This window comes from Dermacentor silvarum, chromosome 7 (genome assembly GCF_013339745.2).
Source record: "Dermacentor silvarum isolate Dsil-2018 chromosome 7, BIME_Dsil_1.4, whole genome shotgun sequence".
Lineage (NCBI taxonomy): Eukaryota > Metazoa > Arthropoda > Arachnida > Ixodida > Ixodidae > Dermacentor > Dermacentor silvarum.
In genome coordinates, this window is record NC_051160.1 from 19,166,133 (window position 1) to 19,185,549 (window position 19,417).

General features: G+C 45.6%; 3 protein-coding genes across 3 annotated transcripts in view; all 3 read right to left on the minus strand.

The window, feature by feature from the left end:
- LOC119458645 (CLK4-associating serine/arginine rich protein) overlaps positions 1 to 1,676 on the minus strand; it is a 41,475-nt gene extending 39,799 nt beyond the window's left edge. The window contains exon 1 of the mRNA XM_049670933.1: positions 1,536 to 1,676. The gene's annotated coding sequence lies outside the window, so the exon portion shown is untranslated. The remainder of the gene's footprint in view (positions 1 to 1,535) is intronic.
- Positions 1 to 19,417, minus strand: part of LOC119457650 (gem-associated protein 6) — a 166,611-nt gene that overhangs the window by 114,671 nt on the left and 32,523 nt on the right. The window lies entirely within an intron of this gene.
- On the minus strand, positions 8,620 to 18,180 carry LOC119458660 (translin-associated protein X-like). Its single transcript, XM_037720525.2, has 4 exons — positions 17,442 to 18,180; positions 12,653 to 12,786; positions 10,068 to 10,177; positions 8,620 to 9,222 (listed from the first exon to the last, which is right to left on the minus strand). The coding sequence occupies exons 1-4, from the start codon at positions 17,621 to 17,623 to the stop codon at positions 8,818 to 8,820; spliced, it is 831 nt and encodes a 276-aa protein (XP_037576453.2). The 5' UTR covers positions 17,624 to 18,180; the 3' UTR covers positions 8,620 to 8,817.

The window sequence follows — 19,417 nt, forward strand, 5'->3', positions numbered from 1 at the left end:
TCAGTAATATTGCTGTCATTACATCACAATAATGTCGATGACGACAGTATGCATGTTAGATGCTTGTATGTTGCATATTATATGTTACGTCGTATAATGTATTTATGTCGCTTGATTTTCACTTCACAACGTTTCTGTGCATATCAAGAATTTTGTCTTGTCCATACGCAGGCGTTGCGTTAGGTGGAATTTTGTCTGCTTATATTTTCCTTCCCCTAATTATTTCTACATTTCAATTAAACTTTTCCCCCATGCTTTCTCCGGCTTCACTGTCTGCTATTTCATATCATTTATAATAACAAACAATCGGCCCCTTTGAACACCCTTGTCCCTCTACAAAAAGCGGCTTTTAGAACAGAAACACTACCTTTATAAGGAAAATATGATTTATTCATGATTTATTCAAGTATTGTATGCACATGCAGTACCTAATTCCCGCAATGCCAGTCTGGTAGTGGAATAGAATGACGTGTGTGCGATGTTGTGAAGCATAGAGAAGCACGCATCCTAATTTGTCATCGTCCACAGGTGCTGAAAAAAGTGCTTCCAGATGCAAAAAATGCTGAAAGTTATAACAGCGAATGGCTGATCGTGCCCGACCGGGATCAAATTTCTATATCGCGATAGGTTCATTTGCGTAAGTTGCAGAAGGGGGCCAATCACTAGCCAGAAATTCGATCCCAATCGGGCTTGGGGCCAGCGATTACATGTCACACCACGCACTTTCGATCACGATCGAATTTCTCCGACGCGATTGGCTGGATCGCGATCGAGAGTGGCCGTGTCACCGGTATTATATAACCGCTACAGAGCACACTGTGCAATAATGAGACGTGCGAAACAAACTTCAACATACAGCTAAACCTTGGCAACGTTTCATTTAAATTAGATTAGGAACTTCTGAAAGCGTGATGCAAAAAGACAAAATGAAAGAAAGCGGTTGCTTTCACAAACGTGTACACAGCGGAAGACGACCACAACGATCGTCTATGCCAGCATTATCTTATCGTCTTCAGACAGCCTTTTAACGAGACGATACGCAAGTTGACGTAAGTTGGAGGTTTCCGGACATGAACAAAAAAACGTGCTTTTGACGCGACAGCAACCCAAGCCGTTTTTTAACAGCAATCGTTCGAATGCTCAAGATCTGGCAGAGCGCAACGGAGACACGCATCACCCCTGCACGTCAACCTTGCATTCTGAGTGTCCATAGACGTGCTTTCAGAACGGGGCGCGTGGTAACTTTGACGGGGTTCCAGTGACACACAGGAACACCAGGAACACGAGCTAAGTCGAATTCGCCAAGATGCGTTGACTGTGGATAACGGAAGTCGCAAACAAATTAATTTCGCTACGTCGTAATAGTTTCCACAAGCCGCTGGAAGACTGAAGGGGATAACTACTGCATGAACAGCACAGGCAATCTTCACGGTACCCGACTCGTTCCTAAGCCTTGCGTTCGCAGTGTAGCTGGCGGCATCTCCGGCTTCAGTGTATTTTCCAAATATTACTGCTCAAGGGTGTCGTGCTCTCACCTGGGTCACTTTAACGAGCGGCTTCGGTGAACAGTGGGAACGTGTAAACTATCATCGCGCTCACAGACTAATTATTAAATCACAGAACGAACATGCTATGCAAAAAAGCCCGGCCAGCCGGCTGTCTGCGATCCGCACCAGTGTTGCCAACCAATTTTTGAGAAATACCCTACGTCGCAGTCGAAATTACCCTACTTTACCCTACACAACTTTTTTATTACCCTACATTTTACCCTACGCCTAAAATATCACAGCGTAATAATAATAAATTACAGACTATACTTCAAAGTACGACGTGATAGCAGTGCAGTGGCGCTAAAGTCGGTAGCGACTGTTATCGAAATATTTAGCAAAAAATAAAAAGCGCATATCAAAAGCGAGCGTAGGCGCCTTAGCGCACATCGTCTCGCAGAAGTGGAAGGGAGCGAGAGAGAGAGAAATTAAAGACTTTATTGAGCAAAACATTGTGTTGTGGCTCCCTATTCCGGTGTGGGTTGTTGTTGCATATAGGAAGTGGCCATAACAAAAAAAAAATGTAGCAGTTTTACCCGAAAGGCGAAGCATCAATTGCGATAGCAAATCAGTATAGAGCTATACGGAGTAAGGATAGTAGTTTTGTCAGCTGTATAAATTTGGGACATGCTGCAGCACCAGCGCAGAACTGTTGTCGACGCCGTCGGCGTTTTGCCCGCGTTCGCTCGGAACGCGCGCGGCGTTGGTGACTGTTGCCGGTGCCTATAGGGGCGGCTCGGAGGTTTTCGACGAGATCAGAACGTGACACTCGTCGAGCAGCGTCGGAACTCTTTACCCCATTCTCGCCTCGCAACGTTTTTATATAAATACGCATTTGGTGCCGCAGCTAAACGTCGGCTCCCCTCCCTCCCTCCTTCCCACGGCCTTTCGCGCGACGGAATAAGTCGCGTTTGCTCTAAATATACATGCTGATTGTAAAGGAGCAAAGAGACGCTTAATTCTGCAGCCCTTCAGGGAGCACGGCGCAGAACGCGCGTTTGCTCTCGCCATGTGTTCGCTCCCCGTGAAAGCACGCGTCCCTCGCGCGCTTTCACGATTTCATCGTCGATGCGGAACCTCACGGCGACGGCGACGCCGACGGCAGAAATCCGCTTTGAGTGTCAATAATAAGACGTAGTAAATCAAGGTAAGCAAAGGCCGCCATACCACAGGATCGGCGCTCCGCGCCGAGCCGTTGCAGACAGCTCCGATTCTGACGGCTCCTAAACTGCCTATAGGAAAATGATTGAAAGGTGGGCGAGGTGGTTTGGTTTTATGATGTAAAAGACAGCGCAAGGGCAAGCCAGGGATAAAGTGAAGACCAAGACAATAAAATGCAGTCGCGAGTTCAGCGCCCGTCTTGATTTTTCTGAAGAAAAAATTAAGCTAGCACAGAGATATGTGACGTCTGATCTTTCGGCTCAGCCCTATGCTGGTGAGATGTGAACAGCTCCAATTTTATTCAAAGAAAGATTTAGTTTTCGTATCTCTTAAGGAGTGTCGAGAATAGCGCCTTGGGGTATGTCGCGTCGATCGGCTAGTTTTTAAGATCACTCCTCAACTGTTCTTTTTTAGCTGATTGTTGACGAGAAAAAAGTGGAAATTACCCTACGCCCGGTAAGAAAATCGCATTACCGCCCTACTACCCTACGCTGCCCGGAAAACTTCGAAAATACCCTACAAGTAGGGTAATTACCCTACGGTTGGCAACACTGATCCGCACTAGAACAAGGTTGAGCACAGGGTAGAGTGCGAATTTAGGAGGCGTTGGTTCCAGCCACGACTTGGGGTCAACTTGGGTCAACATTTAAAATATAACAGTTGCCGCGTCACTTGCGGGATAAAAGTAACACCAAAATGTGATAAATTTTGCAATAAATTATTAAAAAACGTTTATATTTATTAGCAAAAGATGGCGCGCGCATTCATTTGCGTTTTTTAGTCTTTTCATGTGCAACTTTGTGACGCCGCCAGCTTACTGCACTTTTCTTGTTGCAACCATTAGTCGTCCATGTATTTTATCAGCATTCTTGTCGTGTTTTTGAATGGTTCGTATTAGCGAATGAGAGCGTGGGCGTGAAAAAAAAAGTGCGTTCGAATGCGGAGTGCCCGACGTGCATTGCGCTGAAGACTAGCAAAATAATGAGACTTCAAGTTCGCATAGTGCGCAAGACATACGAGAGTCGGGTGCACAGTTCAAACTGTAGGGAGATAAACATGAACTAATTATGATGCGAATACAGTCGAGTCCCGTTTAATTCGATCCCTAGAGGGACCGCGTTTTCATCGAATTATCCTAAGTTCCAATGAACAAACAGAGCCAAAATGAACAGATCGGAATTTATTTATTGCATGAAATAGACTGTGCACGGTCATCGACAGACTATATTTTGAATATAGTCTCGCCCACCGCTCGCAACTGTCAGAATCGCAACTTGCTGTCAGAATAGGGAAGGGGGGTTTACTCCGGCGACAGCTGAGTATGGCGCGACTAAGCGCGTGGGTACAGACTCTAGGCGCGCGGAAGGCTGATATAGCTTCGTGTACGCTGTGTTCTCGCAGCTAAGCGAATATTTACATGTTTATGCGGTCGATAAAACTATTGTCCTTACTCCGTATTGCTATCTAATAATTTACTATCGCAATCGATGCTTCGCCTTTCGGGCGAAACTGCGACTTTGTTTCATTATACAAGCACACACAAGAACAATTACCGACATGGAACACAGATCCGTACGTAATCCCTTTCATATTGGCGGAGAGTCTATCCGATATGGCTACTGTGAATGGGATTACAGTTGTCGCATGTTTGCTTCAATGACATGTTTGGTCGTGCACACTCGACGACGTGAAGTATTCGAAGACTATTAAAAAATATTCGAATGTTCGTATGGTACATGATTATTCGATGCAGGAACGAATCGGATAGGACAATACAGTCGAACCCTGCTATATCGAATCTGAAGAGGATCACAAAAAATGTCGATATATAGGTAACTCGATATATAAATTAATAGGCCCTGAGACAAACGGTGGCTTACCGATTGGTGCGTTCGATCGAGGGTCGCTAAGTTACTGCACGCAACTCGGGAAAAAGAAAGCAAGCCCACTTCATTTACCTGCAAAAAAATTGCTGGATCACTTTCAACTTCATTGCAAAGTCCGAGTTCTTTTCTTTCGACTTGAAGCAGTCTCGCTTGCGGAAAATGAACTCACGAATAGGCACTCAACTCCCAAGACGACGCCACTAAAATCGGAAAGAAGGAATGTTGACGTTCGAGGTAGCCCGCGGGCTAGCCGAACAGCTCGAGTGACTACACATTCTCTTCCCCACCTCCAGGTGCCAGAATTAAGACCTCAAAGTGCACAAAGAAGTGCACTTTGAGGTCTTCGGTGTGGCGCCGCGTTCGATATATCAAATGTTCTGGTATGGGACATCACAAGGCATCGCAGCGGAGGGCGACGAAAGCTCTGTTGCAGTTTTTAAAGACTACAGAATTGGACAAGCGGATGTAGCCTAAACTGATGTTTACAGTGCTACAAGTGCTACTGTACGTGCTGTGCAGTGATTGTACGCGGTGACAGTGACTGACAGTGATTGTGCATCTGTGCTCCCTTTCATTCTCTAGCTCTAATTTCCTGTCACATTACCTCCCCTTCCCCTCTCTCCCCATCGTAGGGTAGCAAACCTGACCTTCCCCTTTGGTTAACCTCCCTGCCTTTCCCCTTTTCTTCTGTAGATCTTTCTCTCTCTCAAGGGGATTTTAGAGCTGTTCGAATACATAATAATTATTTATATGTGGGTTCGATATATCCGTGTTCGACTGTATTCGATTCGTTATTCCAGTCATTATTCAACCGGTGATACTCTATTATTAGAGTTAAACAACCTGTGCCAAGGGAAGGCAAACGCAGCCAAGCACGGCAGAATGAGACTCGTCCGTGAGATATCCAATTATGTCCCCATATGGGCGTAAGTCATTTTGGAAGAAAATAGGACATCCACAAGACTTCCATGCAACTACGGATAACCTATCAAGGACGTCCCAACGATACTGTGTTTAGACTTTCTTTTAGCTCAAATGTGGAAAGTTCTCTTCCTAGCTAGAGGCTTTGTCTTTCAGTGTCCTCGTGACAGATTTACGTTACACTTTTAAGTAAAGATTGAGAAATTTAAGTTACAAGGCTATACACTGTAAAAAATAAGTGTGACAATACAAATTAAAAACAAAAGAATTCTGTATTACTATACAGAAAATGTCTTTTTTTTTTTTTCAATGGAACAGAGATAATTCTGTCTTCAATGACTTTCTTTCTGTATATGGTCAAAGCCAAATTTTTCTTGATTTTAACGGAATTGGTCCCGATACGGTAAAGTGAAAATTTTGTCATCAATACTGTGAGCAAAATGAGGTGTGTACTTCATTTATCCTCAATTAACATTCGTGCGCAGCTTCACCAGCCACGCAAGTATAGACAGATAGATCTCGTATTAAACATCCATGTGCTGCTTAATAATTTAGAGCTCCAAATATAGCACACAAACACGCTTATTTGTCTTATTCGCTTGTCTGTGATACTCCTATTGTCGCAATACTCATGTACTGCGAAATTCCTGGAAATTAATTTCAAGTGCATGCGTCTTGCAAACTCACCGGCTACGATTAGTAAATTGCAATATATATATATGTGCCGTAAAGTAATTAAGTAAGCAGTTCATTAGTAATTTTTGTGAATTAGTTGTATATATGTTTCGATGTCTCGCGCTACTAATGTCCGCCTCTTCGAATAACCCAGCTCAACGATAAGAATTATGCTACCTGCCACAGCCGATTTTTTAAAATTTCCGTAACACTTAAAAATGAGCACTCCGTATATCTGTATATAGAGAGAGAGAGAGAGAGAGAGAGAGAGAGAGAGAGAGAGGTGAACTACACGATGCGACATGAGCCCCCATGCAGACCTCACCCCCACACGTCTTTCCACAGGACACGGAATGCGCGGCCAAATGATCGTGCGAAGGATGTCTGTTGGACTTATTCAACGCATCCCTGCATGTGATACTATATCCATGTCTTGGTAATGGATATCTTCATAGGATATCCACTGAATGTCACTACAGTCACTTGAACTTGGGGGGTCATGTTGCAAGATTGAGGTCATTGGCAATCGCTGTGAATGGTCTTCGCCCTGCAATGCCGTATGTTGGCGTAGGATAGGTTGCTGCGACTGATGACGATGCCAATGAGGAACCCAGAAGTCACCGGCCAGTGGCGGACCTTTCTTACGTCACAACATACGTCGTGCGCGGTTGGCTGACGTAAGTCAGATACAACTTAAGTCAGCAGTGAAGCCCCCACCTACGCCCTCCTAACCACCAGCCACTGTTCCTCCGCGAGGCTGCAAATAGTTCGTACTTCAAACTTTCCCTGCTACCTAAATAAGGCCGTAACCACAAGAATAAAATTATAAGCGCGCAATTTTATACGTTTTCACTCGTCTATTATAGTGGAACGTACAACTACGACAAGTACAGTCGTATCAAGTACGACGCGATTTTTGAAAAGGTCGCCTGACAACGATTTTGTTTGCTTCTGTGATTAGCTGGCAGAGTAACAACCCCGCGCGGTCCATGTGCCTTTGTTGCCCACTTGTTTTTTTTTTATGTTGTATCATGTCCGTATTTACAGCTCACGTAAAGTTATTACGGTGTTTACGAGGGTTCTGCAAAATGCCAACCAGAGTTCTTTAATATGTAATGGCGGATCTAGCCCTGCTCACATATTAAGGGTATATTTCAAGCGGTGTTTAATATATCAATTTTGTCCGCTTTAGATGTTATTAGATACGATTTACAGAACTGTTACATCGTTCTTTTTAAGCGAAGCTTTATAGGCTCACAAGTTTCGGTGGTGGTGGTGGTGGTGGTGTCACGCTGAAAAGTGGGCCGATCCTGGCGATAGTGCAGAAAAAGGTCCAAGCTCAATGGCACATATCAGGGACAAAGAAGAAAGAGAGAAAGAAAAAAACAGGAAGAAATAGAGAGAAAGATAGAAAGAGAGAGAAAGAAAATCACCAGCTCTTCCCCTGTAGACAAAATAGGCGTAAGCAAAGGTTTTCGTGTGTGTACTTGACCTACTACTTTCCCTTCCCTTTCCTACTACTTTTCGTTCCCTTTCGTGGTACTTTTCGTTCCCTTTCCTTCTACTTTTATTTCCCTTTCGTGCAACTTTTCCTTCCGCTGCGTTGTACGTTTCCTTCCCTCGATGCATAAATTTAATAAACGTTTATGTTTCATTACCTTAACATGTCGTGAACTTTACGTTACCCTGAAGAAGGTCAGATACACACACGACAAGCTTCGCCTACCCCCATTTTCTCGACAGAGGAAGGGCTGGTGATTTTTTTTAAATTTCTTTTCCTGAGTTAGAGTTGTAAACTTCATAGTTTCGTTTTCTTTTATTTTGCAATGTTTACCAATTTTCGGAATTGCATCAATGGCCTAAATAAAAATTCGCTTGATACGTCACTAGATTTTAGCCTTTTCTTTTAAATGCAACGAACCTAATATCGGTGCAGTAGTTGCCGAGAAAAACAATTTCTCCGTGCTCATGTATTCAGCCAGCAGCCACCGAGCTAAAGCTTCCTCTTAAGACTACATGTTTGCCATGCTGCGACAGCAGGTGATCCACTGTTACTTCTTCCGTTGGTCACTTACAAAGCAAGCGTCAGCACACGAGACGCGCATTTAATCTATGGTGGACGGTTGTATTTAGTCCAACTGTCGCCAATTCAATTCAGCTCAGAGTTTATATCGCTAGGAAATATTTTATAATCCGATTTTTTTTTCTTATATTACGATGTTTACCGCCTGTACTACTCCCCTCTCCCCTCCCGCAATGTCCTCGGTCCTTATGAGAGTAACTAAAAAATATAATAAACGCATATAAATTGTGCCAAACGTCCAGCCTTCACCGAAAAACCAAATTAACAAAAGTTACGAAGACACGGCCACGGAACTCTTTATTGCCACCTTCCCAGAAGAAACTGTTTTGCTGTGCACCCAAAACAAGCAAACATTAAACAGACGAAAGAAAAAGAAGAACAAAAGAAAACAATTCGAGTCAAAGCCACATGCAGCGCACCACCACAGGTGGCAAGCTAAGGCGTACCATAGCCTCCAAGATTTGCGCGCACCAGCTGGTGCACGCAAATCTCGGAGGCCATAGGCGAACGTGTCACGTAGTGCATCATTCAACCACCTTCTCCGTCAAATGGGAGGATCGAGCAGCGACAGCACCGCCTGTGGAACCTTCGAGCCGTGAAGCCTGACGGCGTAGCAGGTCTTCTCGACTTCGAGCACGTTCTGCAACAGCGCCCACGTCCTGTGGGAAGCGTCGCGACTTCGCCACGTGCTCTGAACGGCCACGAAACCGCACGACACGAACCCGGCGTACAGGTCTCTCAGAAAGCGGCAAATCGCGCCCGGTTCCTCCAGGTCTCCTCGCCCGAGCGCGCTGACGGACATGCGTCCCAGTTCCCCCGCCATGTCGGCGACGCCGTACAGGTAGTCGGTGGGCGTGACCTCCAGCGAGAAGTGTGTGTCGCCTTCGGGCGACTTGTCGTCGGGCGACGCTGTGGGTCCATTGAGGGCGGCCATGTCGCTCTCCGGTTCCTGTTTCGGACGAAATGGAGGTAAATTATACTGGCAGGCGAACAGCTAGAGTAGCCGCGGGTGGGGTTACACTAGGCTCACGAAACGCTCGGTCGTTTCCTATGCGGCTACGTCGGGCTGCGCAACGAGCAGTAGCGTAGAAGACGGCGCGTCATGACGTCATGGCAGCACACACCTCCTCAAACAAAACCGAAACAAGTAGCAGAAACGCTATCGTAGTTCGCTCTGAGGGTTGCAAGTGTGCTCTCTATAGGGTTTCGAGGTCTTGGACCTACAGTTCACGCGATAAAAAAATGAAAATTCGAAAACAGAGATACTCCTTTAAAGCACCCAACGTGATCAATAATAACGCGGAGCCCTCCACTACGGCATCCTTTAATTTAGCCTGTGTAAACGCACAACATTTAATACCGAAACGTAGGGTCGAGAGACAGACGTGAGCGCCATTACATTGGTGGCGCCATTGCAACGAACACCTAGCTATCTCATGGTGCAAACGTGTTAGCAGCAGCAATAATTTACGCCATAGTGCATTTATTTATTTATTTATTTATTTATTTATTTATTTATTTATTTATTTATTTATTTATTTATTTATTTATTTATTTATTTATTTATTTATTTATTTATTTATTTATTTATTTATTTATTTATTTATTTATTTATTTATTTATTTATTTATTTATTTTACGTTGACGCAAAGGACAATGACGCAAAACAAGATCAGTATACCTGGTAATACGTTCACGGACAAACAAGAACTCCCAGATCCTGTTGTGAAATCATGGCGCGCGCTAACCCCTCGGAGAGCGGCATATCAGATAGATAGAAGGAAAAGCGATTACCTCAGCTTGCACCTCAAAGACCAGAGCCTTGTTGACCTCATCCAAGGTTACCAAGCGGCCATCTTTCAGGTAGTGAAAAAATGTCACCGCTCTCACGTACTCTTGAAGACCTGCGCGTTTGAGAAGTAAGGTCACGGCTCCCTAAGAAAGCAAGGAACCTTCGAAAATAGAAACTCGTAATGAAATGCCACCAATAAGCATGCCAGAAGCTACTACCGCTCCGGAATTAAGTCCCTTATTCCAAGTTGAGCAAGAAATTGTGTAAAAAGCGGTGGAAATAGGCACATACCGCTAAATTGGCCCAACATTGCGCGGGACGTCTGTAGCGACACAGCTAAATGCGGAGTGCCAAGATTTCTCGCAAAAGGGCGCGTTTACGTCGCCTGCCTTAGGCTGTACGGGTGCTTAGTTTAACTGCGAGTTTCGTCGTATCGTTCAGAGCTAGGTAACCTGCTTGAATAGAGTAGTTCCTTGACCCACTATATATATATATATATATATATATATATATATATATATATATATATATATATATATATACCCCCACGCTTTGGTAGCCTCCCCCCCCCCCCAGAAAAAGAAAGAAAGAAAAAAGAATCGTGGATAAACGCATGCTTATATCGCGCTTCCAAACTAAGCAGTACGGCAAAGCTGCCTTCTCAGCAATACAAGTCTTTGTGCGGTGAAGCCCGCTTCGAGTTTGTAACCACCTAATGCTAAGCAACGACTTTCACGGCTGGACGAGAGGTGGCCGAAGGTTGTTGTTGTTGTTGTTGTTGTTGTTGTTGTTGTTGTTGTACACATATGTATATACCGTCAGCATAAATTGAAACGTCAACAAGTAAAAATTCACAGTTCTGCCCAAAATGCGAAGTATTAATTGATAGCGATAGCGAAGTATTCGACAACTGTATGAAGCAAGCTTTGCTTATTTATCGGCCGCATAAATTACACTAAACATTTGCCAACTAAATAATCGAATTAACAAGCATAGTGTCATGCGCGCACAGAAAACATGAACAGATCTCACTCGATGGCCATGGACACTCGCTGTCATAACGCTGGCGTGATGAATATCGACAGCAGCGGCGAGGGACCCTTTCGTGCTGCTTATTGCTCAACGCGTCTCCGAAGCCTAAAGATCACACGACCTCCAACACTAGGCGCGCGAAAACACAGCGCACAAGAAGATACCAGCCATCTCGGCTCGGCCCAACTTTGCACCCACCGCAGATTATTTTCAAGATAGGGCGCGCGAGGCTTTATACGCGCAGCCACGGCCGGGCTAGAGGAACCGACGCGCGATGACCTGCTCCTTCCTCCCTCCTAGAGCGCGCTTGGTCACTCATCTCCACCCCCCCCCCCCACACACACACACACACTTCGCGCGCGAGAAGACGCCGTGCGTCAAGCTACCATCTTGGCTCATGCTCGCACGCTTTCCCTCGCACCCATAGATCGCGCGGGCGCTATCTTATCGCACTTTAACTTTATACGGAACCTCACGGTGACGCCGACGTTGACGACGACGAAAGAAATTCGCCTAGAGTGTCCATGTAATTTATATCGCAGTAAAAGTAATCGGCACACCTGAATATTGGAGTACGGCGGGCAGTCTCTCCATGGCCGCGGTTTAACAATGTGTAGAATGTGCGTTTTGTAGCCCGAATCTTGTCACTGTTACAAACAGGGACGAACATGAAGACACAAAAACGGACACTGATCGCTTTCGATTCGTTGGCGTTTCAATTTTTGCTGAGAATAGGCCGCCTGCAACAAAGAATACTGTAAATGGCGAGTACTAGTGTCAATTCCAGTCTGAGCTCGTGGCTGTTTTTCTTTTTGTACTTTCCCTTCTGAATTTCAACATAAGGACTACAGTGGGTAACAACGTAGAATTCGGTACAAGCTCCGCCCACCACAACCGCAGATCGATCGCTCTCTGCGGCGCCTGCGCGCCCCGAAACGTAGTTCCCGAGAGAAGGCAATCATATAGAGTTCCTTACAAAAAAATTACTAGAGGCCTGCCGCCGAACTGGCTTCGAAAGACTTAAAAAAGAAATTACTGGCTTCTAACGACTTAGTGACTCTGTAAACTGATCATTTTCAACAACAAAATGGCCTTATAAATGTGACAATTAAAATTTGCAACGATTATGTATGTGGGAAGAGATCGTTTGCCTTGCTCTGTTCAGAAAACTATTAGCGCTTGGAAATGTCGAAAGATGAAGTAAATAACGTCGCAAGAACGCCTGAAGCGACAATCACGTAGATTAGGCAAATGCTTGTACTATTACGCTGTTCAGTACTATTTTCAACTATAGCCATGGTGTAGCTGAATGACCGAAGCGCCAGAATTTCCTCTTGTAATTTAAATAGGAAACTTAATGACGCCAATATCGATTGATTTAAAACATTATTATTCCAAACACAGTGACCGCAACCGTGACGTCATCAAAATGAGCGTGTTTAATTGGCTGGCGCATGTATACAAATTATTTTTGAATTGGACAGCGGTGCATTTGATTGTCACTATACAAATGCTTAGGCTTTCACCGAATATAGGGTCGGTCACGTAGACGCACCCACTGTGAACGACCGCAGGTACAAGTAGTAGTCCTGCCCCTTCAAGTCGGCGCCCATCTCACGGAGTGCCGAATCGTTCAACTCGCACAGCCTGCGGTGGGCTTCCACTAGAACCTCGTCCCGTTCGCCATCGCTGGAAATAGAAAGGTTAAGGAGATGGAAAATGCGAGTCACGGTGCTATTCTAGACGCTCATATTTCGTCATGTTCTAGAATTACTCCACATGGTGGCGTTCCTAGCCAATCACAGGGACCGTGGCATCCCAGTGGGCCAATCAGAGTTGACAAGATGAGGAATTCTACAATATGGCGGAACTTGAGTACTCAGAATAACAACCCTGTTTCATTAGGAAGCGGTGATGATCGAGCGCGTGTACGTACCTGATCATATAGGCGAGGTGATCATTTTTCAGCTTTACGGAATTTTTAAACATCGCCTGTGGCAGATAGCATAATTATTGTCCTCGAGCTGGATTATTCGAAGCGGCAGACATTACTAGTACGAGAAATCAAAACACATATTCAGCTAATTAGCGCAAATTCTCTAATAACTTCTTAATCAATTACTTTTCGGCACATACTGAAATTTACGAATTGTAGCCGCTGAGCTTGCAAGGCGTATCCACCTGAAATTAATTCCCAGGATGACACCAGTTTCAGGATATTATTTCCCAAAGTGTGGAACGAAGTACATGGGCGTTCCAGTTACTTTCGTGCTTCAATGCATAAAAGAGCATTTTGTTTAAAAAGTGGAACAACAGTGCATTTTTACGACGAGTTTGATGGCGCATATCTTGAAACCAATGTCTTTCTGGAAATTTATTCTAATTAGATACGCCTTGAAAACTCACCAGTTACAATTATTTATGACCATATGAGCCATAACGCAACTAATTAAAAATTAATTAGTGAATGTTTTTAATTACTTGAATATGTGTTTTGATTTCTAGTGCAAGTATACTGCCTTTAAGTTGTTAACGTCCAAAGCACTTTCGATATCATTACTCTATATTTCTGTTTTTGCCCCGCCCCCCTTATGTAATACCCCAAAATGAGCTTTTAAGGGTTATTAAATGATGATGATGATGTCCGGGCCTCTGAATAATACTATAGTGCCTGGAATATATTCCAGGCACTATAATAATACAGCTCAAGGACTAGAATTATGCCACCTGCAAAATGCGATTTTCAAAATTCCGTAAAACTTTAATATGATCCCCTCGTACAGCCCTCTGCGACAGCTACAGCGCGCAGTTGGCCTTTTCACGACACAACCAAGAGTGGCCCTTTTACGATTCTGAAAATTTTACCATATAATCTTGTAGACGTATGGGTGCATGTCTGTCAACTTTATCAATAAATAAGCGTTACGACACTCCATTCTACCATATGGTAAGCGGCTACCTGGCAATTACGCCTCGAAACATTTCTTAAAAACAGTAAATTGTGTAGCGGCACCAACGAGGCAACGTGCAGAGCTGCTTCCGACGCCGTACGCGTTTCCCCGCGTTCGCACCGAACGCGCGCGGCGTCCGTGACTGCAGCCGGTGCCTCTGGCGGCGGCTCGGAGGTTGTTTTCTTGTTTTTTTTTTTGTTTGTTTTTTTGTTCACTGGAGTAGATCAGTAAAAACCAAATGAGCACAGCGGCGGATGAAACGCCGATAGAAATTTATCAGTCCCAGGAACTCGCGTAGTTTACGTCCGGAAGTGCGTTGAGGAAAGTCGCGAATGACTTGCACATTGTTAGGGAGCGGCCGGATGGCATGACGATCAACGTGGTGTCCAAGAAAGTCACGATTAGGCATGCCGAATGTACACTTTGCTTTGTTGACGATTAGGCCGTAATAGGCAAAGCTGTCGAAGGTGTGAAAGGTGGTCTTCTGCATCGCGGCTAAAGGTGAGGTCATCGATGAAGGCAAAGCAGAACAGAAGACCTCGGGTGACTGTGTCCACGAAACGCTGTAAAGTTTGAGCGGCGTTGTGGAGACCAAGGGGCATCCGCAGGTATTCAAAGAGGTCAAAAGGCGTTGTGACAGCAGTCTTTCGAATGCCCGAAGGTTCAACAGGTATATCTGATGATACGCCTTGATGAGGTCTATCTTTGAAAAGATAGTTGCTCCATGCAGTGGCGCTGGGAAATCCGCGATGTTGGGCAGGGCGTATACCGAACAGGAATAGTGGCATTGTTCAAGGCGCGGTAGTCACCCCAGGGCCGTCAGTCACCTGGAGACTTCTTGGACACCCATGTGCAGGGGAGATGCCCAAGGACTTGATGATAGTCGCACAATGCCAAGCTCGAGCATATGGTCAAATTCGGCTGGGGCAATCTTGAGTCGGATCGGGTGCAATGCGTCGTGAACGACTGTAGACAGGTGGTCCTGTGGTGTAAATATATATGGTGGGTGACATCGTGCTTAACAGGACGCATGAAATTGGACGGGCGAAGCAAGTTTGGAAATTCGTCGATTAATTGCTCGTAGACCGATGAAAGTGGCTTTTTGTTGGTAACAGTGCTGACGCCGGCTGTGGACGCTATACCTTGCACCGTTAGGTGTGTCGTAGCATATCGACAAGACGCTTGCGGACCATGTCGACAAGCAGGTCAAACCGACGAAGAAAGTCTGCACCAAGAATCGGGTAAGCCACGTCCGCTACGAGGAAAACCCATCGGAACAGACGCCGGAGTCGAATGTTCAATGTGAGGGCGCGATGTTGGCCTTGTTGGCGGCTTGCGGCGCCACTGCGGATCGGCGATTCTTCGGAAACGCAGGCGAGGGAGGAACAACGCTAACTTCAGCTCCCGTGTCCACTAGGAAACGGAGCCTAGACGCCTTGTCGAAAACGAAGAATAAGCGGCTGCTAGCTGGACTGCCACCACGGAGAGTTTCCCGAGAAAGTGCAGGGAGACCCGTACTTTCAAGCGGCTGCGCCGAAGATGCGGTGCACTCGCCCGGACGCGGTGATCGAGATGAGGAATGCCGGCGCGACGAGGAGCGGCGGCGTGACGGGGATCGAGAGAGTGCAGATAGGATGGCAGGCAATCTGCGCGGGTAGATGGGCTATCTGGCTGCCAAAGTCGTCGAGCAGTGCCTGCGGCCGGTGCCTCCTGACGGCGGCTCGGTTCTTTTTTTTTTTTTCCTGGAGTAGATCATTATATATAAGTGGACGAATCAAGTGAGCACAGGGGGGGGGGGGGGGGGGGGGGGGGGGGGACGCCGATAGAACTTTATCAGTTCCAGGAACTCGCGTAGTACGGAAGTGGGCTGAGGAAAGTCGCGAATGACTTGCACTTTGTTAGGGAGCAGCCCGTCTGCTCCGAGGAACAGCAACAGCAGCAGAATGTGTTCCTGTGCATACCGGGCTGTCCGACGTGTGGCAAGGCCTTCTGTTGTCACCTTGAGCCAGGGCTCAACATTCGACACCTTCTGGGTGAAGCCGCATCTCAGCAGCAGCAACAGCACCACCAGCAGCAGCAGCAGTGTGCCCTGCAGGACCCATGTGACCAAGGCAGCTGCAGCTGCGGGGCCTCTGTAGCCTCGCCTCGAGATCCTTATATTGACTGTTACAGACTTGAGTGACTCCGGAGGCGGGTGTTCTGTCCTTGTTCTTCCTTTCTGAACCGTAACTTTGATGACGAAAAAAAAAAAAAAAAAACATTGAGCCGCCTCCAGGGGCACCGGCAACAGTCACGGACGCCGTCGGCTCGTTGGTGCTGCTACAATTCCACTTCAGTGGAATACTGATATCCAGACGCACCTGTGGCTTCACAGTGACGTCATCAATGCCACGATTCCTGGGCGAAATCCAAACAGCAAAGTTCGGTATTCGTTTTCTCCGCTAATAATAAACGTTCTTTCTTTTTGTCGAAATATGCAAATAGAGCTTTGAAAGCGTGCCTTTGTCAGTCTACTAGTCCCTGGCGTAAAGTGATTTCTCACTGACCGAAAAAGAAAACTAAAAGATTTCGGCGTCTATACCCTTCCAAAACCCGATTGCAGTTATGGGACATGTATATAAGCGGGTTTTTATTGTCTACTGGTATGTTCCAGTAGACAATAAAAAAAAATACATTTAAAAGACATTTTAAAAATTTGGACTGTTAGACGCCAAAAGCTGCATCTCTATGTACATGGAAGAAGTAACCATCTCCTCATGTTTGCTATGGTAAATATTGCATTTTCATATTGCCTAAACGCATAGATGAAGATGGAACTACGTGTACTATACCTATACATTGCCATGTTGCTGCTGTATCCTGGATTTTCACACAACCTCAATTAATTCGAAATGCGCTTCAAGGCATGCCTTCCTACGTATGTGACAACACAGAAGTCTAGATCAATTATTAATGCCAAATTTATCGAAAGCAGATAATATTACATGAGTAAAGCACTGCCGTCGAGTTCTACATGCACCGGACTTTATATCCAGAAAGAACATCTGAGTAATTGCTTCCGCGTAAATATTGAAGAAAAAAAATCGTTGACAATGTGCAATATATTGTTCAAGAGGTCAGGAGGACGCATACGGGCACCTCTTTAACACTGAGCATTGGCAGAAAAAAAAAAAAAAAGCCAGCTTAGGAAGGTTTAATGAGTATTTGTCAGGGTGATTTGGCATATACAGGGTATTGCAATTTTCGTCGTTTATGTTAAGGGTATAATACTATAGACAGAGAATAATTGCGGATTTCAGATATTGCGCTGAGAAGATGTCCTGTTGCCCGAATTCCGACGTCATCCCTATTTGACGGCGTACGCTCTGTCAAACTGCGCGAGTCTATACCGACCTATCAGCACGATTCAGCAAAGTAACGATGCGTCTGCTTTCGGTGGCGACGTCACGTCCGAGTCTCGCCAGACGCTCGGAGCGATCGTAGCGGTCGTCCAGCTGCGCTTGGAGAGTCCGGAACATCTTGACGACCGGCGTCCGAGATTCGTTAGAATCGGAGTGACGTCTGCCCTCGGGCATTTCTCGCGGAGTGTTCCGCGAAAACCGTCTACCCCTGCCGCGGCCTGCAACCGTGTAGATATCACGTGTGAGGGATCGGAAAAGACACCGAATGTTTATTCTCTCGTTGGCTGTATGATGACAACAAATGAAAGTTTCATATTCATCATGACAACTATATATACAGGCGTCGACCAGACGAGAGGTGATGAAATGTAAGCCACTTTAACACATCACAAAAATCCGTGAATGTGCCAGAATTAGCATCAGGGGCATCGAGAATTGGCCAGGACACAATGAAGTCCCTAACGTGGCTGTTTGGGCATGTCGGTATGACATGATTGAAGCTTTTAGCGCACAAGACGAGGATGAGAATTAAGTAGACGTGAAACACAAGTCAAACTTACTCAAAGTTAAATAAAGAATATCAGTACCAACTACGGCGTAGTTTCGTTAAACAATTAACTAAGGGTGAGTATATTCTCCCGGCAGAATTTCTCCCGACGCTCACCTCCTATTGGCGCTCGGAAGTCACATGACAAACTGCCGGGGAAAAACGGCCTGCAGGTGCGCCGTAACCTAACCTAACATAACCTAATTTCACCTAATCTAATCTAACCTAACATAACATAACCTAACATAACATACCCTAACCTTCCAAGAGCCAATAGGAGGCGAGTGCCGGCAGAAATTCGTTGCAGAAGTTCTCCCGGCTGCCGGGAGAATAGCCACTGCCATTAATTAAAGTACAGCAAGATCTGGTTTCCATAATATGTGGCACCAACTGACTTGAAGAACGGCCCTGACCACTGTGCCACGACACTTCCACATTCGGGGCTCCGCGATGTGACCAAACAAGTGGTACTATGTTGGTGGCAATCAATTAACTACTACTATTATACATACGCATACCAAAGAAAATTTTAAGACACGAGCGGCAACCACTTGCCTCCATTTCTGCGACCCCTGTAAGCTGGCTTGCTCTGTCCACCCATGCTTCACTGAGTTAAGAAAGCTGTACGCGTGGCAAGGAACAAAGGAGAACGCGTTGCCGCGGGTTCTACCAGGAAATGACGCTAAAGAGTGGGCGGGTGCTTCGGTGAAATGATGATGATGACAATCATCATTGCAACTATCGCATGCACCCGCTACAGACGCTTCTCCCGCTACGGGGACGTCCGCATACAGATAAGCAGTGCCATCGGGCGGCAGGTCGAAAGGAAACTAACGAGTGCTTCGAGATGTGCGAACATAAAGATATGCCAACTGAACGAGAACAATTGAGAAGCAACAACACATTGAAGTGAACACTGAGATCACGAACCGCTGTGGTAAATAATTTCGAGCATAAATAATCAGGAGGAGAACGCACGTTACGCATGTACGTACTTCTTCCGTCTTCCAACCACCGAAATAAATAGAATAAAGAAAAGGCAGACGTTTGCATGATATGGACACATCAGACAAAAGTGAAATATGTCGTAGCCATAATAACAATTAAAAAAAAAAGATTCTGCTAACGGCAAGACTCGTGAATTCAGCCAGCTTAGCTTAACATATTTATCTCTCAGTGGTGCCTGAAAGAGGCCCTTGAACACTTTTCAAGCCCCTGACTGGCCTGATAATTTCGACTCCTTTACTGCGTTAAATGAAAGTCCGGTATTTTTAAACCCTACAAATATCTACGCGAGCCTCCGAGCGCCATAAATATTTTCGGTTTAGTTCCAACTATCGTTATGTCACGACACATTATGTGGTCACGTGGGAGCAGGACATGGCGACCACGTGATGGCGACCATTGCTACATTAGCCCTC